Here is a 27,283-nt window from a genome sequence, read left to right as displayed (position 1 = left end):
CCTAAACACACCTCCAAATTGTGCAAGAACTATTTAGAGCAGAAGCAGGCAGCTGGTATTCTATCGGTAATGGAGTGGCCAGCGCAGTCACCAGATCTGAACCCCATTGAGCTGTTGTGGGAGCAGCTTGACCGTATGGTACGCAAGAAGTGCCCGTCCAACCAATCCAACTTGTGGGAGCTGCTTCTGGAAGCGTGGGGTGCAATTTCTCCAGATTACCTCAACAAATTAACAGCTAGAATGCCAAAGGTCTGCAATGCTGTAATTGCTGCAAATGGAGGATTCTTTGACGAAAGCAAAGTTTGATGTAAAAAAGATCTTATTTCAAATACAAATCATTATTTCTTACCTTGTCAATGTCTTGACTCCATTTTCTATTCATTTCACAACGTATGGTGGTGAATAAGTGTGACTTTTCAGGAAAACACAAAATTGTTTGGGTGACCCCAAACTTTTGAACGGTAGTGTATATCATATTGAATTTCTGTTAATAGATCCTCCTAAATATTAAACACTGGACCTTTAAAAACACATTTTGATAAATGAGCTCCCTGGTGTCTTCAAACAGATGCTGTTTTCACTCAGAAGGCTCTAAATGATCTCTCTGGTGAATAAGAAGGCGATGTAAATTGTATCAAGAATTATTTTTATGTTCTGTGCTATCAGTAGCAAAGTCACAGAAAGCTTATCCGTCTTGTTATCCCCACTGTGATCTTTAAATCATGTACGCTTCATCCTTCCTTTAAGAACCGAAACTGACTTCTCTTCAGTCTTCCAGCACTTTGCAAGGTTTATACATACCACGTTTCCATCACAGATATGCCTACATTTAGCTGTTGTGGGATCAGTACTGGGAACAGAGTTATAATCCCAGAATCAGTACTTCTGTAACTCCGTCTATAGATCCTGCTACATTGCAGGTGAGGCAGGGAAGTTTCTGGGATATGTGAGTGTCGTTTCAGTGAGAGGCAGTGAAAGCATAAGGATGGATAAGGTCAAGTCTGACTCTATTTAGAGCGTGTAGCTGTAAGATCACACGGTGTTCGAAGCAGTTGGATTTCACCACCACACAGCACAGTTCATCCATTGGAAATAAAAACAGTGGAGGAACCCACGGTGCAGCAGGAAGCCAAGCACAGTGGGTGTTTAATCACAAACAGAATCCACACACATCCTCAAATGAGTCTAAAGCTATTGTGTCTACAGTGTACTGTATGTTTGTGTGTGTGACAGGGGTATAATAGATATATCACTGATTCTACTGTTTTTTTAAATAATTCAGTCAACATCACCAGTTCAAACCATCAAAAACTGTACTGGTTTTGATCTTTCACAGTTGGTTAAGTTTGTGTTTCTTCGCGGGATACGAGCAGGGTGATAATGAGTAGACTTTGTCAGTGCTAGTATGATCAGCTTGAATTTGGCAAAACATTTTAAATTCAAAGACAGTCCTTCACTCTCGTGGAATTAATCAGGTCAGTCACTCCAATTAAGACACAAATTAGATTTTTACAAAAGTCACTTTGGCAGATCACTGATCGTCAGTTAGGTCTTCACCGATCACAGACACATGCTTGAATTTATTGTTCCCTCTTAATCCTGTGATTGAAAATCAGTGCAGTTTTCCTGGTTGCTCAGAATTATACAAAACAAGGAGGGTCGGACGGATGAAGCTCCAGCACCAGTGATTACCAGATACCGCTGGAGCGACCGCCAGGAGGGGCCAGAATCCGAGCCGAGGACCTCTTCGGGATGTGGTCATCAACCTGAGATCCTGAGAGAAAAATTCCTCCTTCAGTTTCACCAAACAAAAATCACCAAAACTATAATTAATATATAATAAGGGTTTTTACTAATCAACCACAATGTTATTAGTTTTAATCCAGCCTACCTGAGAGGCTAAAGGAGGACTCGTGGAGGTCTCGGACTCCCTGGTGCACCCGAAGACAGGCTTTGTTGGGAGACTCTCCGTCTATGGGGCCCAAACCAAGCTCCTTCTTCATAGTGTTTGCCACCTTAGCCACATCACCAGAGTAGGGATCCCTGGCAACCCCCTTATAAGCCTGAGTCTGAAACAGAGAGGAAAGAGGTGAAAGGTAAAGAATAACTACAGAACACACACATAGATACATGCCTGGAATAGGGATTTGTAATTATATTTTTAATCATCCTAGTCGTGATCAAACTAGAACTGGTTCTTTACTTGGATCTCTGGTTTAACTTTTGGGAGCTGTCCTTTTCATGAAGGAACATGAGCACAAACTTTATCATCTGGTGTTTTTGGAGGGGAGTATTGAGTAATAGATTTGATAATAATAGAACTGTCAATAATTATCTAATCATTAGTTGCAAATGGAGATGACAATAACCTTATTTGACTTGACAGTTATGTTGGTTCTTATCTTAAGAAGCATCCCTCAAGAGTAGACTAAAGCTCATAGTTTTTTGGCTTTTACAGAAAAATATTAATAAGGAGCAGACCAGCTGACCCAGATATTTTATCCCTATGCACCCATACGCTGCTGCATTTCTGTTGCAAAATACCCAGTTTTTACATTAAAAATAGATAGAAATCCTAAAATGTTAATTTCCCTATTTGAAACAGTGAGGAATTCTTTATAAATAACAAGCCCTACGTATAAAAACATGGGATGAGACAAATCTGTAATTCTGGGATATATAACTGTGAGTACACTTCCTATCCAGCACATATATGAAGACACAAAAAAGCACAGGAAAGTAAGACCCATAAGTTAGCAGAATAAACCATCCAGTGTACCTAAAACAGAGCAGAACCGAACCCTCTGCAGGGATGGAGGATGTTTTTGCAGAGAGCAGCAGTGGAAAAACTGTGTCAGCGTGCAGAGAGAGGATGAGCATTAAATCCTTTATATAGACTGTCAAATCAGTGCAGTTAGAAACAGCATGATGGGCATGTTTACACTAGGTTCGCTGTAGGCTGACACAGCATAGCACAGCGTGAGTCCTGTTTTTTTGTCAGAACTACTAAGACTATTGAGAAACTTTCAGTCACATGTTTTGATTCAGTCTTTATAAAGTGATCAGAGGACAGAAACACAGATGTGAATGAATGACAGTGAACACCTTTTCTCTCTGCACCATCTTCTTGTAGAGGTAGTCGGGGAAGGTGCGCTGCGGGTAGAACTTTCCGGAGCCCTCAGCACACATAAACACACCGTTCTCACACACCAAACGTCCTCGGCTGATGGCGACCAGGGGAACGCCGTGGCAGCGCACTCCCTCGTACAGGTTGAAGTCTCCGCCTTGCACCTGAGTGCTCACAGAGATCGTCCTGCACAGACAGAAGAGCCATTTAATACCAGTGTGTTTGTTCTGCATTAATTCAAGCAGTAATCTGTGTTTGTGAGCCACTTCTTTAGGTTGTAATTGCGTACCTTGTTGCATCTGGGTCCCAGACCACCACATCGGCGTCAGCCCCGGGGATAATACGACCCTTGCGTGGGTACAGGTTGTAGATCTTTGCAGCGTTAGAGCTCGTCACTGCCACAAAACGATTCTCATCCATTTTTCCTGTAACCTGCAGGTAATAACGCATTGAAAAAGATTATTGATAAATATATTAATCTTGGATTTTCAGTTCATGTCAGAAGATACTTATGTATAATTTTGTGGGGCTTGGTTTGGCTGCTTGTTTTAGGCAACGCTCAGGTTTGGACTTTATTGTTTAGGGGTAGTCTTAGAGGGAGGCACTAAATATAAGCAGTGCAAACACAAACACAAATTGACAGTGAAAGGACACTGCACCCAAAAAAATAAAGCTGAAGTTGTTCGTAGTCGTCTACAGTTGTTTGTATAAAATCACAACCTACACATCTTTCTGTTATCAGCTCAAAACACTTTCGAAAGTTTTAATATTTTCCCTTACTATAAAATTATACTGTGAAAGTATTTGCAGTTGCTGCTCTGCAACAAAACCTAGGGTGGTCCCTTCCTGTTACTGTATAAACAACATTAATGTATGTATGTGTGTACGTACCACTCCCCTCTCCCAAATAACACTCATCCTGTCCTGGACTCCTGCCACTCCATGAGGAATCTTTGTGAAGTCCTCCTTGCCTAAAGCCCTCTGCTTGATGTTAAATGGACGGTGCTCTGATGCCACAACACTCAGAGTGTCACTGAAAACAAGATATGCATATTGTGTATATTAACACTAATCATTGATCTTCTGCATGATAAAAATATATATATTTTTGGGGCACTTTTTACAAGAACATGTACATCTGTACTTAGCACATACTTGCCCAGCAGGCCCATGAGGTAACTGGGTGTGTTGGGGTCAAGGCGCAGGGGAGGGACAACGACGTGGGCAGCAGCGTGAGCCCAGTCCTGGTGGTAATACTGCATCCCATTCAGCACCGCATGAGCTACCGTGGTCTCTGCATGGACCACCTTACCTGCAGAGACAGAACAGAAAGAAAACAAAAGAGGCAAGAGGTTTGTTACAAGATAATCTTCACCGTATCATCTATCAATCTCAAAATCGTAATGCTGGTGTTTTTTTGTTTACTGCAACTCACCTTGCATCTTAGCAGCAGCAATCATGTCTCCAGCAGACATACTGGACACATTCACCAGGTAGATTGGGCAGCGAGCCTGCAATCACAAGTGCATTCATTCATTTATTAGAGATGTACACCTGCACACAGACAGGATGTTAAAATCTGGTTTTGTGTCTGTTTACCCTGTTGGCAATGGTGACAGCTCTGTGAGTAGCCTCAGACTCCAGCTGTAGACAATAAGACAGAGACAGAATAACAAAATGAAGAGTTTAATAAGTACTCAATAGACATTTAGATATCAGGCCTGTACCTGTAATATGTATATGTTGTATATTTATTCTGATGTTAATTGTACATTTCACTGTAAAACAATAACTGAGGAAAGTTGGATCTTTGTGTATCAAATGTATCATCTTAATAATAACATTCAGCCAGTCAGTGTTTTTAAATAGAGCACCAGAATGCATCATCCATACAAGTTTTGTATGAAGAAAAGCAGTAAATAAAATCTAAAATGCTTCTTTAACTTCAACTTTAGCAGGACAATGTCTGAATGAAACATAAATAAGTAAAATAACCTCCGATGTATAATTACCTCCTCTGGTCGACTAATCTCAATACCCTCCGGTCCACTGATGCCCAAATCCAGAGCCTCTTTGGCACTCTTAACAACACACACACACATCAACACAAGTTCAATTTTGAAATTGTTTCCTCACTATTTAAAACACACAGATGATTACAGCTTCTACAATGTTTCTACGGAAGTGGTCAAAATAGTTAATGTCAAGCATACTATTACAATAATGTAAAAGTATTCAGCAATAAATACATTTTCATGACAGACGGAACTCATCACAAGTCTTCACTATGCTGAACATCTCTTATTGAAGGGAAAATATGGAGGAAGTGTAGCTATTTGGTTGTGGTTATTTGAGTGTTTGTGGGATATGCACCTCTGCCACCAGCTCTCCATTCTCAGCGTGGACGCGAGCGATGGCCCCGATGTCCTTACAGGTCTGCAGCGTCTGGTAGAGCTCTGAGTCTCGCAGCATCATCATATCTTTGTAGGCCATGAACATCTGGAAAGAGTTTACTCCATGCTCCCTTACCAGGGTCTCCATCTCGTTACGCACCTGATTACAGGACAAAGGTCAGGGGTCAAGGATCTGAATTGGTTCTGGTAGCCAATCCCTTTGTAGGATTCACAACATTTTGGTTTGTTTTAGCAAAGGCAGACAGTGAAGTGCGTTAGCCAGTGTGAATGTGGGTATAGATAGAGGGAAAGATACTGTGTATGTGTGTGTGTGTGTGTTTGTTATATAGTGCGTGAAATGAGCTTGGGGAGCAGCCAGAATGACATCATATTGCATTCACAGTCCCACAGAGACATTCACATCAGGGAAAATATTCTAAATATACTACAGTAGAAGGGGTTTAAAGGGCATTATAAAAGCATATGAATATAAATAGCAGGTATATGCATACCATAGTTTTAAGGAAGAATTGGTACTGGACGTAAAATTCAAATGAAGGAGAATTGTTTGTCACTTCATCCATGAAAGAAGTACTGAACATGCAGTATCTTCCTTCATTTAAAAGGCCATTATACCTTGGAGCCGACTTGATGCAGAACACATGAACCATACCGTCTTCAGTGAGGGTTTACGGATGATCACAAGGTACAGTATCAATGCAAAATAAGCTTCATGTAGAAGTTTTTGTTTATTGTAATTAGCTGTTATACTATAAAATCAGAAGGATTTAAAAACATTTTGCTGCAAGTTCCATATACTTCCACAGCTGCAGTAATACTACTAAAGTAATAGCAATATTATGTGTTGACTGAAAGGTTAATGGTCACATTATAAATATGTGTGAGCTATTATAAACACTGGCAGGGCATTATAAAAGATCAATAAAACTTTTAATAGTATAATGTTAAACATTAAAAAAAATAATAATGATGATTTTCGGGAGAAAATGGCAATCATAAAATTGTTAAACAGCAACATGAGGCCATTAAAGCTCAAACGATTAATTGATCATCACCTTTTGGACCGTTGATCAAACAAAAACGAGTTCTGACAACATAATTTCGGGTTTGGGGAATTTGGGATGAGCTTTTTAAATATTGTCTGACAAACGATTGATCACTTAATCAAGATTAACTGCCAGATTACTTGACAAAGCCAATAATCTTTAGTTGCAGCCCTAGTTTCCATTGTATCATGGTTTCACAAGGATGTTATTAACTGTGGCATTAAACATTTCACTATATATAATAAGATGTGGCAGATGCACAAAGTCAGCAGATGATAAAGCACAGAAATTGAAGCCAAAGGCTGAATGAGGCACATTGACTCATACAATCTTCCTAATGTGCCCAGTGAGCACGTGTGTTAACCTACTTCTTGAAAGGTTTAATCTAGGTCATTACACACTTGACCCATAAAATGAAAATGATTTGGCTGGTTTATTATTCATTTGGAGAGGATAAAACCTTGAGGAGCAAAACAGCAAAGTATGATATCAGTTTATAAAAGATAAAGACATAAGTGGACGTGTTTCCATGGGGTCCTGACACAGCTCACATGTTGACCTCTCTTTGGGTCTTACCTTCGGTCCCCACCAAGTCACCCCGACATGCAGAGCGTAGTCGCAGCATGCCTTGGCATCAGCCAGAGCTCTGCACTTCTCGTAGGCGTCCAGCAGGGAGCAGTGTTGTTCAGGCAGGACCAGACCCATTACCATGGTGGTACCACCCATCAGAGCCGCCTGGGTAAGGATGGAAGGAAAGGAAGGAGGGAGAAAGAAAATGCGAGGTAGAGAAGAGAAGAGAGAGATTGATTAGAGATGAGAACAATGATTCCACTGTAACGCACATAGACACTGTTTGTCCCGGTGACAATGAGCACCAGTCTGTCTTCATGAACTGTTTTCTCATCATTATATGGTCTATTTGTCACAAGCTGTATAAACTGATTTCTTAAAACAAGGATGATCCACAAAGACTGACTTGGCTATTCACATACAAAACAATTAAGTTTGCTAGTTACCAGTTACTATCTAGAAAGTCATGGAGATGAGGATAAACTTGAAGTCTGTAGCATTTCTTGCTCTGCTATTCTGTGAACAATTTATTTGAAATGTTTGTTTTGTCTTGTTGTACTGCTGTTGCCACACTAAGGGTTTACACTCTGATAAAAGTAATGTTCTGTTGAGTGTAAAACTCTACCTTTTTCTAAATCACAACTCCAGAAAACTGCAATATCATTAGTGATTGTAGATAATTATGTGATTCTTAAAATCACAACAATGTCAAAAACCTCTATGATACTCCATTGTGTTGCATTTAGTTAATGTTGTTGATTTGCTCCCTCTAACCTAGGTTTTGGGTTACAAAATTACAGATTAGGAAAATATTGGGCAAGAGCACTCAAGAAGATTTGTAAGAGCTTCTAAGAAAACAATATTAATTGTTTCATAACAACTCCAAGACAGACATGGAAAGCAGAAGAAGAGGATGTGACTGATAAAGAAAGGGAGGCAGAGGAGAAAAGGGAAAGTTAGGGAGGACAAGACACAGAGGAGAATAAGAGGAAGGATGGAGGAGGATGACAGGCTGGATGACTGATGAAGTGAAGGGAGCGGTCTGCAGCGACTCGTCCCAGTCGGCTGAATGGTAAAAGCACTTTTTGTGTAGCCATGACAACAGATACTGCTCAGCCATGCCTATCGCATGTCCCCATCCTCCTCCTCTTCTTCCTCTCTCCATCCAAAATTGCACTGACAATCACCCATTCAATATCCTCTAACATAGTCTACAGGAATATTGCACTGAGGAGTGATGGGAAAACAGGCAATAATCATTTATGAAACAGGAAATGAACAGAGACAGATATAAAAAAAAAAAAACATGTAACATGCCCTGTTTCTGCACTACACAGACTTTCTTTGATTCATTTTCAGTTCAGTTAAGTCAAATTAAAATATAATTTCTACAACATAGCCTGAATTAAGAGTTTGAACACAACTCTGATTTTTGTGCCAGCATTGAGCCTTTCCTCCAGATCCCAGACGTGTAGTAGACAGGGGCGGGGTCATCTGTTCTTGAGTGACAGCACCACCAGCCAACAAGCTATCAGGTTTCTTATTACCATAGTAACCAGTCCGAATCATCTGCAGCATCAGCATAGAAAGTCTTTGCATATGTGTGTGCATGAAGAGTGTGGTGTCATTGATCACTGTCAGTGGGTGTGTGTGTGTGTGTCAGAGACGGTCAGAGATCAGGGGGCATGGACACAGCTGGGGATTGTGGGATTTACTACTGGCTGACAGCATGGCCTTAATTAAAATTTACTGCCAGTGCACTTGTAATGTGCAAGCAGAAAAAGAGAAAGAAACAGCGTTAAGAGAAAGAGCTAAAGAAGGAAAGCCATGTCCGTGTGTATGGTGTATTGAACATTATAATGCATTTTCTTTAGTGTTTGAGCTGCAGAGGCTAGTAGCAGGCTTTTCTCTGCCAAGCTGGAATAAAGAAACTGTCTGCAGGATGAAATGTCCTTCATCCTGCCCTGTTTCCTCTTTTTCGGCTGCATTTGTAACTACAGTCACCAAATCAACATCTAAATTTAGACTCTTCTAAATTAGAAATCTGCCAAAGAGATCTAAGAAGTACCAAATCATCACTGACAAGCAGTTATAGTTCGTAATACGTAATCAGTTTGTTCTGATGAAACTGTTTGTAACTGGTGTGGCTGATGAAACCCTCGGACACATTGTAGAAACCAGAATAACCAGGCCTGATGTGAAGCATTTCAATATCAATATTTGGTGTGATCAGCCTTTGCCTTCCAAACAGCATCAAATCTTCTAGGTTTACTTGCACAAAGTCAGGGATTCTGTAGCCATATCATCAGGTGTATGATTAAACAACTGAACCAAACAGGTGCTAATAATCACAGATTCAATATGTAGGTTGAAACATCATTAACTGAAACGGCTGTGTAGGAGGAATACAACTGGCTGAGGAACAGCCAAACTCAGCTAACAAAGAGAGGTTGCTGAAGACAGTTTACTGTCAAAAGTCATACACAATGGCAAGACTAAGCGCAGCAACAAGACACAGCAAGGTCTCTCCCAGGCAGACATTTCAAGGCAGGGGTTCCCAGATGTGCTGTCCAAACTCTTTTGAAGAAGCACAAAGAAACATGGGGCCCTAATACACCCATCTACTGTCCGGAGACATCTGGTCAGAAGTGGCCTCCATGGAGGACTTTCTGCCAAAAAGCCATACCTCCGACATGGAAACAAGGCCAAGCAACTCAACTATGCACGGAAACACAGGACCTGGGGTACAGAAATATGGCAGCCAATGTTCTGGACTGATGAGTCAAATATTTGGCAGTAGTCAAAATGAATGGTCTCTCAGTGACCCCAAACATACAACGAAAGTCATTAAGAACTATCTTTAGTGTAAAGAGGAGAACAAGGAGTCCTGGATGTGATTTTAAATGGTGTTCACCAAAGACTGATTTGATTTAGATTTTTCTTCTGTTTATTCACATTGCATTTTGTTAATTAATAAATATAATCTATTAACATTAACTATTTTTGAAAGCGTTCTTATTTTACAGCATTTTTTCACACCGGCCTTTAGCACAGTACTGTACGTGGTTTTAATCTAAAAGCTCTCAAGCTGCAGTAAACCCGACATACTGTACTACTCCCATTGGTTCCTTAAACATATTACTGATCTTTGACAGCACAGATAAAGTGGGTGGTGACACAAACCCCAAACAGTTTTAACATGAATCCCCCACTCTGTTAAAGACCCCTGACCCCTACTGTGAAGATAATCCTCTGACAAAGTAAAACAGGCAGACACAGAGGGGGAAAGATGGAGGAGAGAGAGTGAAACTGTGCATCTGTGTGTGTTGGTGTGGGCTGCAGAACGTAAAGCACAGACATAAATCACTGCTTTATGACAGAACAAAATAGTCAATATGGTATGATATGGACAGAAAACTATTCAATAACATGTTTTAAAACCAAGCATTTAGGGGTATTAAACTGTTAGTCAAAACAAGCAATTAAAATTATTATTAATTAAAAGTCCATGGAAAGAAAACAACTGTGTACTACTACTAGCAATTATATTGATAATCAATTCATTGTTTAAGCAATAGAGCCAGAAATGTACTCTATTACATTATCTTTGGGTTTTGGATTGAAACTGAAACTTTTAACTGTTTAAAATTAGAAAATAATTCCTAGATTAATTGATAATGATAATAAACATTTAATAGACTGAATCATAAATTTAATAAAGAGACTATTTGTGAAGGGAAATACTCATTATGCCTTAGTTTCCAGCATGCAGTGAAAATAAATTATTTCATGGTACAATAATCAAGTGGCCCCTAAAGCAATAAGCACACAGGAATAAAAAAAAAAGTTACAATTCCTGTATGTATGAAAGAGGGGGAGAGAGGAGGGAGACGCTGAGTGTGAGTGAGACATGGGAGGATGAGAGGATCCCTGTATGTTGGACTCTGGAAGAGGCTATCAGTGTCAGACAGATTACCACTGCAGCTCTCTGATCAGCCTCTATCAACACCTCACCTTCTTTCATCCCCTCCTCCTCCTTCTTCTCCTCTCCCTTTGCCCCTGTAGAGACATTAAAATGGCCTCTGTGGTGCCTGCTGGGAGAGATACAGAGCTGGTCTGCCAATATTTGAGCTGTATATTTGTGCTTACTGAAAACATCAGATCTGATCCAGTGCCGTCAATCTGACATCTAATTTGATGGATGTGATTGTTCAGTGCTGCATTGTAAAGACTGATTATGGATAACAGTGAGAGCAGATCAAACATAAGTAGAGTGTATACTAGATTCTGTAAGTAGTAAAGAGTACAAATGCTGTTGTAGTGTTATGAAGATTTCTGGTGTTAGTTTGTAATTTAAATAGTCTAAATGTTTTTTTCAAATTGGCGTCTAACTGAAAGGCTATTACAACAAAATATAAATATAAGAGGGTTAAAGCCAGCCTAAATCTGCTTGAAGGGAAGATTTTTAGATGTTTAAATAAGCATTTCTATGATTGTCTTTCAGAGTGCAATATATTTATTTATTATTAAATTATTATTATACCCTCAGGAAATTCTCTGTTGGTGTGTATATCTGATCTCACCTGAGATCTATTAATGTTAAGTGAACACCTCAATACACCTCAATACAAGTTGCACAAATGCATATATAAAGAGGTCTGTATCTAAAACTGCTTTTTCTTTCTTTTTAAATGAAATACCACTCCACCCTGTTGTTTAAATCGCCCTCCCACTGCAGCTCAGTGTGAGTCTGCCATGGAGGAGAGAAACGGGTGAGACAGATGGGGGTGAAGCAGAGGAAACAGTGGGGAGGGGAGAGAGGAGGACGGAAGGAAGGAAATCTAGTGAGGGAGCGGACTGTTACAAAGAGTTGGGAGGGGGGGAAGAGGATGCCTGGAGAAATAGTTTTGGGGTTCATCACAATGGCACATGAGCCGTTGCTGCAGTAACGCGTCATGTGTGCACACACACATTTTCTCCCTCTGATTTCCACGCTAAGAGTCGGGGTTAGTTGCCATGGCAGCAAGGTCAGTGGATAAGGGTTGGTGAATGGGTGTTTGCTGGGGTAAAGCTGGCATACAGATGATTCGATCCCTCCCAAATTCCTCTCACCCGTCTTCAGTTGGCATTCCATTAGGCTCAGACCTCATTTCATACTGCTGTATCTTCCAAACGCACCAGCAGTGTTAGAAGGAGAAAGACACTTGAAGTGCTTCTTTAAACATTAAATTGTTCATGGAGGGCAACATTGAAAAATACTGCGAAGACCAACTCAATCCAATTCAGTCCTACTCAATGGGAACGGTTGGAATAGACTAACTAATGAAAATATAACTCTCAACTGCATTTTCTTCCTTATCTTTATTTATATGATTAGTTTGTTTGTTTCCTTTTGTTTTGTTGCTTCTTTTATATACAGTTGGACTGCCTTGTTACCCATGACTGAGTACATGTACAATTGTTTATTTGACATGTAAAAGATTGATAATAAAAAATTAAAGGGGAAAAAGAAAATTTTCTTGGAGGGCTGTAATGGTACTGAGCAGAAAGAATGCAAACATGCAGGTCTGTGGATGGATGGAACAAATAAATACCATGATGACCTAAAGGATTTTTTAACGTTGATATACTGACATCATGATGGTTTTTATTTCAGTATTGAAAGTTCTATTAAATGGTCTACCTCAGGGGGTTTCAAAGTCTGACACTGTGGGTCCCCCACCATCAGACAAACTTGGAAAAAGGCACCCACCCTTTGTTTACTTGCTTAGTTTCATCCAATTCCTGGGGTCATGATCAGGTTATTTGATGTTTTAGACATTCAACAGTTAAGCCAAAATATTGCTGTTTGACATAGCTTCAGACTATACCAAATACATTATTAGTTTTACATTATACATTTATTAGTTTCTGACTCTGATAAAGTAGGGAAAACAGTAAAATTCTGTTTTCTGTATCTGTGAACTCTCTCTGACCAAATAACACAAATTTAGGCTATTCTATGTGATCTTCTTTTGAAATTAATGGCATAATAATGTAATATTTTTTCACTTCCATTCACTGAGCCTCCCCCGAAACTGCTTGAAGCCTCCCTGGGGAGGCCCGCCTCCCACTTTGAAAACCTCTGGTCTAGCTGATGTTAATTATTAGTCGTTTTGTACTCTAATGTTACTTTCAGTAATATTTCCATCTCGTTGTTGGTCCATGTAAAAAAACTTTGGTGTGGTTATTCGCCATTGCTATTTTTGTTCGTCTGTAGTAGTACTTTCTTCTTTTGCCGAATCTTCTGCAACTGCAGAGCAGACAACACACCAGTACGTGCATGCCTAGTGTACATGAATGGCCACTAGATTTTTTTAGACATTTTCAGTTGTTTTAACATAGACGGATATCAATTCTAATATGTAGCAAAAATGCTGGTGTGGATGGAGATCGTATTCGTTTTAAAACAAAAACACAGTAGTGTGGATGTAGCCTTACACTGGCATGTAGGACTGAACAATTTATCTTTTGAAATTTAAATCAAAATTTCAGAAAGTGCAATTTTCAAACCACAACAGCTGCAATTCATATCTTTCTATACATCATTAACATTACATTACATTTGGATTTACTTGTCACATATATGTGCGCCTGCGAACTGTACACATATGTTCTTGCACTCTTGCACTTATATGTCAGTGCATATACAGACATGTACAAAACATACAGATACTTACAGTACATATGTAACAATCTGTATTGTCCTTGTTGAAAAAACTAACAAATAGATACAAATAAAAAAACAAACATGTCTCAACACGCTGTATGAGGCTAAGACAACAGTTTTGAATAGTTACAATGAACTGCCACTGGCATTATTTCTTAGCTAAATTGAAAGATGTCAAATACAGCACATTACATACATTTTTTTTTTTTTACAGAAAATTAAACATATTTCTAGGTTTACTTTTACCCCAAAATAACAACAAGCAACTACTTAATATTATCTCATTATCTTTTGTAAGAAACAAGATATGTTTATTATTTTGCCTGAAACATTTCTTGTATAATATTATCACCAATGCAGGCCTGGAATTTAACTGCATTACTTTCGCATTTGCCTAAACAAATCTCAAGATGACAGACGATAAAAGGAACATTTTGCCCAGCACTTTTAACATCTCTTGGCATCACAAAGTACTCTTTATCCAATTAAAGTAAACTCAATCATCTTCTGGGGACGCGGCAGTCTAATGATCATTTTGAAAATGCAATGAATTGTCAGAAGTAGTTCAACAAGCAAATCAAGAAGGAACACTGGTCCTAAATGCACAGTTGCAGTTGTTAGACTTTTTTAGACAAAATGGATTTCTGTCCATTTGTTTGATCTTTACTCCCAACTCACACTATGTATGGTGACTACAATGCCTTTGTACATATGTTCATATGGGTATGAAGCCCAGGACTTAAACCTCCCAGTGATAAAAGTATTTCAGGCAACAACAACAAAAACACAACATCCTCCGACACATACTGCTGCAGGCAACAATTACGCTCCGTTTTTTAAATTTCTAAGTCTCCTAATTATTATATCATCCTCTCTGCTCTGAGTCTCAGGGGAGCAGTGGAAAACATGCGAAGCATCCATAGGAAATAAACGAATAAACCTAGAATAAAGACAGAACAGCTGTGTATGGAAGTGTAAAAGGAGAAGTCTTTGCTTTCAACCAGAAACTTATGACAGCTGTTTGGTTCCTATCGGACCCGTGTGAGAACACATGTGGTCATTAGTCTTGATGAACGTATGAAGCTGAATATTTGCATGTAGACAGGACAGAGAGTGAGAAAGTATGTCTGTGTATGACAGCTGTCTATGAATTCTTAATGTGTTTAATCACAGGCATGTTGACGAGGCTAATCATAACACAGTCCTGTGTGTGTGTGTGTGTGTGTGTGTGTGTGTGTGTGTGTGTGTGTGTGTGTGTGTATGTGTGTGTATGTGTGCGTGAGTGTGTGCGCATGTGTGTGTGTGTGTGTGTGTGTGTGCGTGCGTGCGTGTGTGTGTGTGTGTGTGTACCTTGGTCCCACTGTAGAAGTCATCCTGAATGTTGCCGTTCATGAAAGTATCCTGTAGATGTACACAGGTGTCTATTCCGCCCGGCAACACCAGCTTTCCAGATGCGTCAATCACCTTAGCTCCACCAGGTATCATCAGTTCCTTTCCAACCTGTCATGAAGAAAACAAGACACTAATTACACAACTTTATTATTTTGCATTTTGTCCCCACTACATGCATCTGAACCACTGAATATATAATGACTATTATAATGACAAGGACTTTGTGGAAAAGCCATAAGGTAGGGAGAGCACCTCCATGCCCATCCATGTGCATACATGGAAAGTCCAAGGCAGAGAGCTGCAGTAAAGAACCCCTGCACAGAACAGAGCAGACATGCAATTTACATGATTGACCAGATACTAGATGGGCACTGAAGCCTGGTGTTAAACGGGCCTGGGGTTGAAGACCATACTGTTTATTATGAGGATGCAGCCTCTGCTGCTCTGTGTCGCTTCGCGCACACGAACACACACATGCGGGCTCACACGCACGAACAGTGGCAAGCGCAGAGATAGGTCGTGGACACGTTGAAGTGAAGGTAACTCCAAGCCGCTGCAGTATGTGCAACAAAACCTCAAGAGTAAAAGACAACTTTGTCGATACATCCATTAAACTAGCAAACATGTAGAAGAGGTTAATTGATCCGCTCTGTCCACGTCTCTCATCCTCTATGTTATTAAAAGCACATTTGTTTCTGACCAAATACTGTCAACTTTTCAGCTGTACTTTGTATATGGCGCTAATTAGCAAAGCTCACATGCTAAATTCAAAACTAAGTTGGTGAACATGGTAAATATTATACCTACTAAATATCAGCATGTTAGCATTCTCACTATGAGCATGTTAGCATGCTGATGCTAGCTGTTAAGGCTATGGCTTCTCCTACATGCTTGAATAGTAAATATTTACTGCAAAGTTGAAAGACAGTGCCAACACATGCTGTATTTTGCAGTTTACTAGTAGTGTTCCTACTCTTTGTCATTATTCATTAAATCTTTATATTTGGACACATTGTAGCGTATTATCACCCACATAATGCCTTGCAAAATGTATAGCAATACTGGTAAATCAGAATAAACAACCTAGCATGTGTATATTCTTATGTTCTTCCAATACTGCTAGCATCTTATGCATCCTTAAATGCTTCTTTTTTGCAGCACGAGTGTTGTTTATCTGAGCTTGGTACAGAACCTTCTTAAAATTACTCTTAAAACCTTCTTAAAAGTATTGTTTCAGCTAAAGTATCATTCTGAACTATGGCACCATTTAATAGTAACATATGAACCTTCATTTGTTAAAGGGATGGCACCCAATAGCATGATCCTCTCAATAATACTGTTGTTGTTATGAAAATAAGCATCGACATAGTGCATGAGAAAGCTCATGTGATTGTTTTAGTAGGCATAAAGACATAAACCAATGCTTATTTCCATGACAACATTCTGTGAACTAATTATAGCATTCACTACCATCATGCAGAGCCACAGAGTTCACTGGGTGGTTCATTCTCTTCATACTGTATTATTGTGCAATGAGTCACAGTAACAGCTGGGGAAACAGCAGACAGTGAATGTGTGGGTCAAAGTGGTTATTTGTGTGTGTGTGTGTGTGTGTGTGTGAACGACATCTAAATACAGTATGTAGAGAAACATTTGTATGGTATTTTGTGAGAATGCGTGGATGTGTAATGTGTAAATGTAGTCTACCTGCTGAATGATGCCATTCTCAATGTAAACATCTGCTTCCTGGGTGAAGTCATCGTTGACCACCTTCCCTCCCTTGATGAGGATACGCATCGACCCCATGTTGGCAGCCATAGTCCTGCCAGGAACATAAAAAGACATTTAACATCAATATTGCATTACAAAGGTAGACACTGAGTTTTGTACTGGCAGCTTCTTGTATGAAAATAATGGGGAAATAACCTAAGAAATACTGCCTCATGTCCCATTTGGTATGTTGGAGTGGCAGCCCAACTGGAAACCACTCTGTCTGACTCTCCAATGTTTCTATGCACTAATGGATTTCACCACAAAGTTAAAATAAATTGTGCTTTCCACTGCTGATTTCATCCATTTGTGATAGATACGGCAAACAAATACGAGAAGATTGAGCCTTATTAAATAGGTATTGGTCAAATCGAGACACATCAAAATGACTTTTGAAACAGCTATCGTCATGATAGACAAACTGAATTATTTGAAAACTAAACATCACTCTGCAACAAAGAGTAGATAGGAAGATCAATCCAGCCAAACAAAAATAGTCCTGACAGAGAGGAGAAAAAGGGACATGTTTTAGTGCTCTGTGATGATGGCAAGTAAGTGGACCTTAAGTGATGTTGTATTGTTAAATCTATCCAAATGTTGTTTCAGAGGTTAACCAATTCCCTACCATACCTTACAAACAAGTACACAAGTTGTATACTTGCTTTCAAAAACCTCTCTGGTCAGGTACCTTTCTAAAGATCCTTTTCATAGTCCTTCCACAACAAACCTAAAGCCACTGCCAAACAGAATTCATGTAAAATGGTGAAAAACATCCTGAGTGGTATTGTTTTATCTCCTTAAAAAAATGATTAGTATGATGCTGCCTGATTGCTAAAACATAAGGGGATAATCATCCATAATTACACCAGTCTGCTCATCTTGTAGTTACAGTTTCTGACACATTTTCTATCTTTTTTTGTCTCAGGAGACAGAAAACTTCCTCCAAGCTTTTAGTGTATCAGCTCCATCTATGAAATATTAAGAGGCGAGCAGGGGATTTATTATTTACAAATCTATTACAGCATGTGCGGGAATATAACTTATTCTGCACGGAAAGTAGAGGCTTCTTAAAGTAACATACCTGCTTACTTATTAATTAAAGCTTTAACTTTATGAACCGACTCAGGCTGGTTTTCAATTACCGATATTTAAACTGTTTTGCATTTCTTCCTATTAAAGATTGATATAGCTTCTGTATTTAGTGGACAGGTTAGACAAGCAATAATGGATGCAACTGTCTAGAGCTGAAACAATTAGTCAATTAATCGATTAGTCAATTGACAGAAAAAGAACTAACTAAAAACAACATTTTGATAATCAATTTATCGTTTACTTGGAAGACATTCTCCAAGCAGAACAGAATTATTTCCAACAGAAAAGAAAACTCTTCTTTTATGGACATTTTTCTGACATTTCATAAAATTTTAATGAACAGATTAATCCATAATTAAAATAATCCATAATAATAACTGCTGGTTGCAGCCCTACATTCTACAAATATTTAAAGCAAGGTGAATTTTAATCATCCTACATGGCTTTTGGTTAAGAAACATGCATCTAATTAACCTAATTTCAAGCATGTCTGCTGTGCGTTGACAACAAGCACTTTTCAAAATGAATGCCTGCCGGTATTTGTGAACATTTCTTGTCCGTGCCCCCGCCTTTACAAAAGATAATGATAACTTCTGGCAATGGTAATGTCCTGTTGTGTTAGTTAGGTGGTTTCGCAAACTGGGGGGGCGAGACCCCCTGGGGGGCGTAGAACCACTTCAGGGGGGTCGAGGATGTCGAGCAGACCTAAAGTTGCATGAATATGATTCATGTGGTGACAAAAACAATTTAAGCACTCTGATGCTAGCAAGGCTTTTTTTTTCTAACCTAAATCTTGTTTATTTCAACCGCTTGTGTTGTTAATAATTAATTCATAATTAATAATACACTTTTTCTGAGGTGGGGGCAGACAAAAACCTTTATTTGCTTCTGGAGTTGGCCATGACAGAAAAAGTTTGAGAACCACTGTGTTAGTTACAGCACATGTTACACTCAGTTTACTTTATGTGCTTGTGAAATTGTCATAAACTCCTATTCAATATAGGTTCCTGATGTTTAATTTTAAAAACACATTTTATAATTACAGTAATGAAGCTGAGTCTTGTGGTTTGGGATTTTAAGATAATTTGCAGTATTGTCTGCTTGTTCAAAGCACTTTCATCTAAAGAGAGGTAGTTTACTAGCAAGCATAAGAATAAAAGATTCTATGTGGCATGAATGCTCAGCTTCAGCTTCACCTCCAAATTCCTACACCAAATAAAATAAATAAATTGAATGGATGTAACATATAGTTAATGTATGGATTTGTACGATGTGTTTTTGCCAAGTGTGTTTATACCAGCTATTGGTCCAATATGTTCAACCTTTAGATGATTATTGAGTCTAATGGGATCAACAAACTGAGAGCTCCTTCTACAAACATCCCTCTGTGTGTGTTCTGCATGGATGGTTGTATGCAATGTGTTTGATGGCGGGACACAATGCCCTCCCAGTCACACAGAATCAACTCAAAGAGATGGAGGAGAATAGAGAGAGAAGGACAGGAGAGTTGGAGGGGAGCGACGGGGGAAGACAACAGTGAAAACAGTGAACAGAATAATGAGAAGAGAAAAGATCTAGAGCCTGAAATTTGTAACCCCAACCAGATTATACTAAAACTGGTTCAAAGAGGTGGAGAAAGGTTGGGCAGACATCCTCACTTAAATGAATACATTAGTTTTGGTTTTCCTCTTTTTAAGTAATTAAAACATACAGTAGATACCAAAATCTTCCTTGTACGCCTACTGCCTAATCAACTGACTTTCAGGGCTCCATCCTAATACTTTTTCCATTGACATTAAGCTCACTGCTCACAATATTTATTGCTCTAAACACAGAGCAATTTCTGATCTACAGTATATGATTATCAAAGACGAGACTAAGAAAAGATTACATGAAAAAAAAGAGATTTTTATAAGAAATTATGCGTACTATCTGCCTTCACTCTAATGCATACCGTAAGCCTATAGCTTCATATATCCTATTGCCCTGAATGGAAATCATTTGGCACCAGGTCAGACTCTACTGATGTGGAGTAATTGAGGAAGAATAGAAGAGGGTGATTGTGTTGAGAGAATGATCATGGTAAACATGGTGGAGGGGGTTGCTGTATGGAAAGCAGCACCCTAAAGGCCCGGCAGCCAGAATAAAAGATTGGTTTCCCAGGAGATGGGAACTGGAGTGCTTTCAGTGAAAAAGCCTACACATACACATTCACACACACACAACATAGTATGGTGAAGCATATTAAAACACCAAGATTAAAGTAACACTGTAATGAAAAATGTTTCCTTCTCTTATTTGAATCATTTACAATAAAAGCCAAACATGCCTGACCTTCTGACCTTTAATTATAGCACCCCCATGCAGGTTGGTCCATTTAAACTATTTTCTATTACAAAAGTCTTTGGTAACCATCACAAATAAACTAAAGATGTTTCGAATGTACTGTATTTATTAACATGTCTAATTGTTGCTATGGTTCTTTTCAAATCACAGCATCTGTAAGGAAATGTTCATGCCTCAATCTCACACACAAAATGAATCGATCACAGTTTGTCAAAAAGTCTATTCATTTAGTCTGCCTCTTGTGTACACATTTGTGACTGTTTCCAACCCATGCACCCATGGGTAGTGAAATTACATTTTGCACCTCTGGTTGCAAATAATTTTTCAGAAAAATCAATCATTATTATGTTAATATTGCGCTTCAGTTTAATAAAAATGCCCTTTTGCTTTCAAAATCTGTAGACAAATGGCCCACAGAGCGATGAGCACATGAAATTCTGGTCTCTCTTACTGATATTTAAAGGCTGAAGCTCCTGTTGTCACTATTTTCCAGTCATCTCCGTGCAAACCCACACAGCCGACTGACTGTGTGTGGGAATGGGAATGCTGACTAAACAATAATCTAGACTGGACACTGGGAGCTTTGTGTGTCTGTGAGGACTGTAAAGCCAAAGGAAATTATGGTCGACTTATATTATTGACATTCTAGACAGAGATGCCTTTAATACTCACAAACATACACATTAGACCACGTGCTCAAAGGAGTGAAGAATAAAAATCATAGTGACTGTTGTACATCCCCCTCCCTGTAGGGGCGAATGTGGCCAATCCACTGTGACACTATATGTCAAGTCCTGGATTAGAAATACAGTTTTTACAGAAGATTTGGGGCATCTTGAAGTGATATGAGTCAACATAAGGCGTCATGAGGTGACTGAAGAGACGCTGTGCTGTAGGACATAAGACAGCGTGAGGTGCTGTGAAGCGGTGTGACGTGATGCGACGGGATGAAGTGCCATGAGGAGTGGACTGTCAGTCTTCACCACAGCTACTCCTCAGGAGGTCAAAAACGAGAGGGAAAGATGACTTTTCAACTTAGACAACTTAATGTGGATGCTGCCTGATATAGTGTTTGCATAGGGCTGGGCGATATGGCCAAAAATGTTATCACAATAAAAAATTTCATACCTTTATATATCCATAATTAGGCCCCTATCACGCTAAATGTCAAATCATTATTTCTTTTATTTTTAAAGGATTGTTTTTGCTCCTGAGTGAAAGTATTTCAAGAAACTATTCTTGGTGGTCAGAACATGACAAATACTTTATGCCAAACGGTGGATAACTTAACAAATCTGAGGTAGAATATACAAAACACTTCTGAAAAAATATTTTTCCAACAAATATGCATGAGTAAAATTAAGTAAAATCTTATTTCATCAATTTTTTCTTAACAAAATAAATCTTAATAGGGAAATTAAGTGCTAATTCGTTTCTGATTCAAATGAATTAAGCCCAATGTTTGTGTGGCCTCACCAACTTTATCCAAAATTCTCCAAAGACCACCATGCTGAAAATCCCAGATCTATTTTAGACTTCTGCAGTGCAGGTCTACAGTGTGTGTGTGCATGTGTGTATGTGTGTGTGTGTGTGTGTGTGTGTGTGTGTGTGTGTTTGCTTTCTGCTGTGTCATAGCTCTATAAAACATCTCTGGTCATAGCGAGTACGACAGATAGACAAACAGCGACACACCAGGCAGAGTTTCTCACAGTGTAGATACACATGTACACAATGAGTTCCCACATGCACAAGCACACACTGCTCACTATAACAGATGCTGAGACACACCCTGACTCCTCTCCCTCTTTTTAATGGGGGTGTTAATTAATAATGAATGAGGAGCAGCAGGCAGATTTGGTGCAGACTCCCAATGTCACATCATCACAGCTCCACACAGACACATGTGGTCTTATCAGACACAAAGTCACAGCCAGTTTCCTATGAAAAACTTTGCACACTAGTCTTTCAGGTGTGAGCTGTTTCTGTATCATAAACAATAAAAAAAGAGTCTTTCATTGAGGAACCAAACTATTTCTGTAGTGTTACTGTCATTAATAAAAATAGGCAAAAGAACACCGAAACTATGGTTAGAAAAAATCTGGTAAAAATATCCCAAATGTAAACAAAAAGCTAAATTTAAATAAGATTAAAGAGAATTTTGCTTTCTTTAATGCAAGTTGATGAAGTGATTTCATTTGGTTTTGCTTACCATTAACTGGCCAAGTTGCATATGACAATCTTATAAGACAAAACTCACATTTCGAGCTTCAATTTAATGCTTTCTTAAAAATCTTTGTAAATGCCTATGCTGATATAAGCTAAGGGCACCTTGAAAACTATATAAAATAATTTTAAAACACTATCCTAATAAAGAAAATACAATATAATATAATTATAAACATGTCTAAATCTTCGTAACAGAGGCAGAGATGCAGTCAGCGAACAAAAAGCAGGATGGAGATTAAAACCTCCAGTTTGTGATGATGAAAAGTCAAATCTATTTTCAGGAGAAAATAAAAGCTTGCAAGTTTAGAAACAGTTTGAAATTTGACAAAGTGGCTGCTGACATGCTCAGATGTCTGATTCTGGACAAGTGCAGGCTACATGTGTGGCATGGAAATAATATATGTGTGTGTGTCTTGATGCATGCTGTAAGTGAGAAGAAAGGAGTAGACAGCTGCTGACTCCTGCTTGATCTGGAGAGTAATCGCCACAGGGAGGGACAGTGTGTGTGCAGTGTGCAAGAGTCATGTGTGTTACATTGCATATGTGTGTGTATGTGTGTGTGTGTGTGTGTGTGTGTGTGAACTGTGGAGCTATTTAAAAGAACAAACGTGCATCAGACAACTTTACAACCGATTGGAGATAAAAATAGACATTAAACACAGGATGAGGTTTCAAAAGTCGTGGGTGCTGCTGGAGGTGCATGGATGAATAAGCCATTAGTGAATCACACACAGATAAACAGACAATAACAACAGCGGTCGCATAACTAACTAGGCCAACACTCGGAGGATTATGGGCCCTCTCTCTAAATGCTCTCTGATAATGCTGTAATATTTTTGTAATTTTTTATATTTCTTATGCTTTGTTCTCCTCTTTCTTGTACCAACTGAGGAAGTTATCACGGAAGAACTTCTTTTGCTTTAGCAGTATTTGTTTTGTCTGACCTTCGCCCTTTTTTCGCCTGAGCCACCAAGACGCCAAACATCCACTTTGCAAACAGATATCTCCTTATCTGATGGAAGTTACTGAGCACATTCATGCTCCTCAGAGGATGACCCCATTTGATTTTAACTGACCCCAGAATGGAGCGTCTACATCTGACGATTTTGGTCACTTTCGAAACCAACAATCAGGCAATCATGTGAGAAAGTAGTCTTGGTTTAAACTTCTGTTGTAGGGGTGCAACACCATGAGTGGCATCGAGGAAAGACTGCCTGAAAGTGTGCACCCTTATCTCCATTTGCATAATACAGTGCTTTCACCCCACCTTTGACTGATGGCCATTCAGACCAGCTGTTAACATTAACAACGGCATGTGGCACAAACTAGTTTGTTTCGAGCATACCCAGACCTCAACATCTTTTCATCATTTATCCATCCATATATGTAGTCTACCCTCTTCCTTAAACGGTTTTGTGAGTTTGACCCCAGGACTTTGTTGATTGAAATATACAAATGTCTATACCGTGTATGGTTTGAAACAAATGGTCAGAGTAACAGATATTAGATTGGCAATAGCTGACAGACAGAAAACAGACATTCATTGATTGTTTAAGTAATTTATCAAGAATCCATCCATCTATTATCTAAACCTCTTTTCCTCTGCAGGACCACAGGTGCATCACCCATCTATCACAGAACTAACACATTCACACTAACGGACAATATAGAGTCTCAGTTACAGCAGCCTAACCCGAGTGTCTTTGGACTGTGGGAGGAAACTAAAGCCGCCAGAGGAAACCTACACAGGCTCGGCGAGGTCACACAGAAAGGCATTTAGCAAATAGCCAAATCACCCTCTAAAATGTGAGTAATTGTTTTTTCTTCTGCTTCAATTTGCTGCAAAATAAAAGCTTAAAAAAGGATTCCTGAGATATGATAATAACAGAATAGATGCAACCCTACTGGAATATACCATGTGTAGGCAAACAGGTGACATCATCTAGTTAGGATGCTTTCTAATATATTCAATTAATTGTGCTGCACTGAGGACCCCTAAAGCCCCCTTGAGGATCCTTAAACCAAATGAAGTCCTCAATATCCGCTGATCCACAAAATCAGAGCATGCAAAACCCTTTTAGACAGAGTCCAACAAAGGAGGAGGAGGTAAAACTGGAGATCAAATCACCTGTTCAGTTCACATTATGTTCTCAACCACACACACACCAGCAGGCTCGTTTGTATGCATGACTCCACATCCTCCTCTTTATCATCACCATGACTTAATATATTTGGGAGATCTGAGAATAACCTATAAACGAATTACAGACTTACATAACGGCCAACACACACACACACACACATTACACAGCCTTACTGCACTGATGGCACGCCAAATAACATTACACACACACACATCTCACCCATATTTCGTCGCCGAAGAGGACACGATGCTAGCTTGTGCAACATACGACCAATCTTACATTTTTATCCTGATTTATGTGAAATTCATACAATTTCATTCATGTGTCAAGATAAGGCTCGCATTTATTAATTCCCATTCACATGTAATAGAACCATTTGCACAATTTCGCGACTGAAAATGTAAAATAAGACACAGAAAGCTCATTCTGATATATCACGTTAACGTGAAAAGTGGAAACTTAACGGATATTAACGGTTTAAACCTGGGACTAACGTTAGACGAGATAAAATAAAGAATTGAACTGCCAAAATAGGAATATTGATGATTAATTCCTTCCATTCTTGTAAACCAACACTAGATTTTATATTACAACCCCTGACATCTTAATTTTTCACGTCTTTTTGGCTTCTTACCCTTTTTTTAACAGATTCCCAGATCCTCCTCCTCTGGAGCCGCTCTCACCGTTGCCCAGCACCAGCCGAGTGCTCGAGGACAGCTGGCACGGCGCGAGCCGCAGATGCTTCTTTGCCGACAGTCCGAAAACAGCCAATCAGGAGCCGTTAAAACCTGATCAACGGAAAGACTGACCAATAGAAGACGAGATGTTACTAGAGAAGGCGGTCTCTCAGAAGACAGGGGCGTGCCTCCTGCCTCCAGAGACGTATGCTGCCTTCAATGCTGTCGGGAAAATATGCGTTAGCACCCGGTGAGGTGATAATCCAGTTGATTATACGAATTGGGACTAATTTACTGACTAAATCTAATCAGTTAAGAACAGATAAATGCAAATACTAAACTTTAAAATCAAGACATTATAAATAATTGTTGTATCTACAGAGAAACTGCAATATTGAAATAGTGAGCAGTGATTGAGCTATTCACATTTACATAAGATAATAATAATATTTACTCCGTAAGACTAACTAGTCACTCTACTACATCAATAAGAACATGGTTTCTGCACATACATGGTATATTGGTAACATTTATTTAAGGTAGTGATGCTTTTTAATTTGATGCTTTTCTATTTTTTTATTCATATTATTTTAATGACTCACCTGTCTATCTTACCCATTTGTTTGTCTCTTGTGCTGCTGTAACATGAATTTCCTAAATGGGGCCAATAAAATCTTATTTTACAATTAAGTGAATAGCATTTGGTAAAATACATCAATACATACTGTCCAATACCCCGTTGGGCTTTATGGGCCCACATCGGTACTGTTGCTCAAGCTTTGTAAGGAGACATAAAAATTCTTCAAATTAAATGTATATCAGTTTGATAGGATTTACAATAATGTATTCTGTAAGCTACATTAAGGAAATATTAAACTATGATACACACTGGTTACAAAAATAATTTAAAGCCAGGTAGCCAAAAGGAGATTAATGTACCCTACACTAAACCTGCTTATGGAAAACAGCTATGTTCTGCTGCTGCATCACAAAATAAAAAGCTACTTCACAACAAAAAATTAAATGGTCTTAAGCCACAACAGCACCCAGGGTGATATTATTTCTGACCCGGTGTGCTTGAATGCTGCTCTTCCCCTCACAAGAGTTTACAAGGAGCACTTGAAAGCGAAAATATGTTGCTGAAGGACCACAGCATGAAGACAGGGCCCTCCTTCTTTGGCAGCATGACCGGTGCTGTGGTGGGAACGAAGACAGTGAGAGCAGCGTGAACAGAGGTTTGTTACAGTCATCAACTGTCTAGTTGATGACTGTCTTAAATCTATTTAGGGGGGACATTAAAGCAAGGGCTGAGGATTTACTGAATATTATTTACTAGTATGATAAATAATTTGTGTCTAGATTTGCAGACTATCATCATGGATGAAGCATGCAGCAGGTTGTGTGCATTTCATAGAGTGACTTAATTAGCTGCTTCGGGCATTTAATTCACTATCTGGACCTTGGCATAATTAATAGTGACCATTTACACCATGACTTAACCCAACATAAGGCAGGTAGGGCTCACTGAGCACACAATTTGAGACTTAACATAACCCTGGTAGCTCAGTAAAATATGGTGTGTGTGTGTGTGAGTGTGGTTTTACTTGTTTTGTGAAAACTGAAGCTTTCAACTCCACATTCCTGCTGGCAGTATAAATACACATAACTCCACACAGAGGTGAAACAGAAAAACGTTTTGTCAATAAAACACACAATCAGCAACAGTGTTGAGATACTTCTATCATAAAAAAGGGCAAAACTACCCTGTTG

At 39.1% G+C, this 27,283-nt stretch overlaps 1 protein-coding gene across 1 annotated transcript; it reads right to left on the bottom strand.

Annotated features, from left to right (window-relative positions):
• Positions 1 to 1,099: 1,099 nt before the first annotated feature.
• On the bottom strand, positions 1,100 to 25,621 carry LOC123977978 (dihydropyrimidinase-related protein 5-like). Its single transcript, XM_046061069.1, has 14 exons — positions 25,471 to 25,621; positions 16,966 to 17,080; positions 15,217 to 15,366; positions 7,164 to 7,322; positions 5,501 to 5,680; positions 5,140 to 5,208; positions 4,727 to 4,771; positions 4,563 to 4,638; positions 4,283 to 4,439; positions 4,019 to 4,160; positions 3,417 to 3,559; positions 3,106 to 3,313; positions 1,892 to 2,069; positions 1,100 to 1,774 (listed from the first exon to the last, which is right to left on the bottom strand). The coding sequence occupies exons 2-14, from the start codon at positions 17,074 to 17,076 to the stop codon at positions 1,689 to 1,691; spliced, it is 1,704 nt and encodes a 567-aa protein (XP_045917025.1). The 5' UTR covers positions 17,077 to 17,080; positions 25,471 to 25,621; the 3' UTR covers positions 1,100 to 1,688.
• Between the last annotated feature and the right edge of the window lie 1,662 nt (positions 25,622 to 27,283).

The sequence above is a fragment of the Micropterus dolomieu genome, linkage group LG10 (assembly GCF_021292245.1).
Source record: "Micropterus dolomieu isolate WLL.071019.BEF.003 ecotype Adirondacks linkage group LG10, ASM2129224v1, whole genome shotgun sequence".
Lineage (NCBI taxonomy): Eukaryota > Metazoa > Chordata > Actinopteri > Centrarchiformes > Centrarchidae > Micropterus > Micropterus dolomieu.
This window is presented reverse-complemented; position numbering and strand designations above follow the sequence as displayed.

Coding starts and splice junctions, on each gene's coding strand:
- LOC123977978 (XM_046061069.1), bottom strand. CDS start 17,076: ATGGCTGCCAACATGGGGTCGATGCGTATCCTCATCAAGGGAGGGAAG. Junction 4,639..4,726: donor CTGTCACCATTGCCAACAGG/GTAAACAGACAC, acceptor TTGTGATTGCAG/GCTCGCTGCCCAATCTACCT. Junction 3,314..3,416: donor TGGGACCCAGATGCAACAAG/GTACGCAATTAC, acceptor CTGTCTGTGCAG/GACGATCTCTGTGAGCACTC.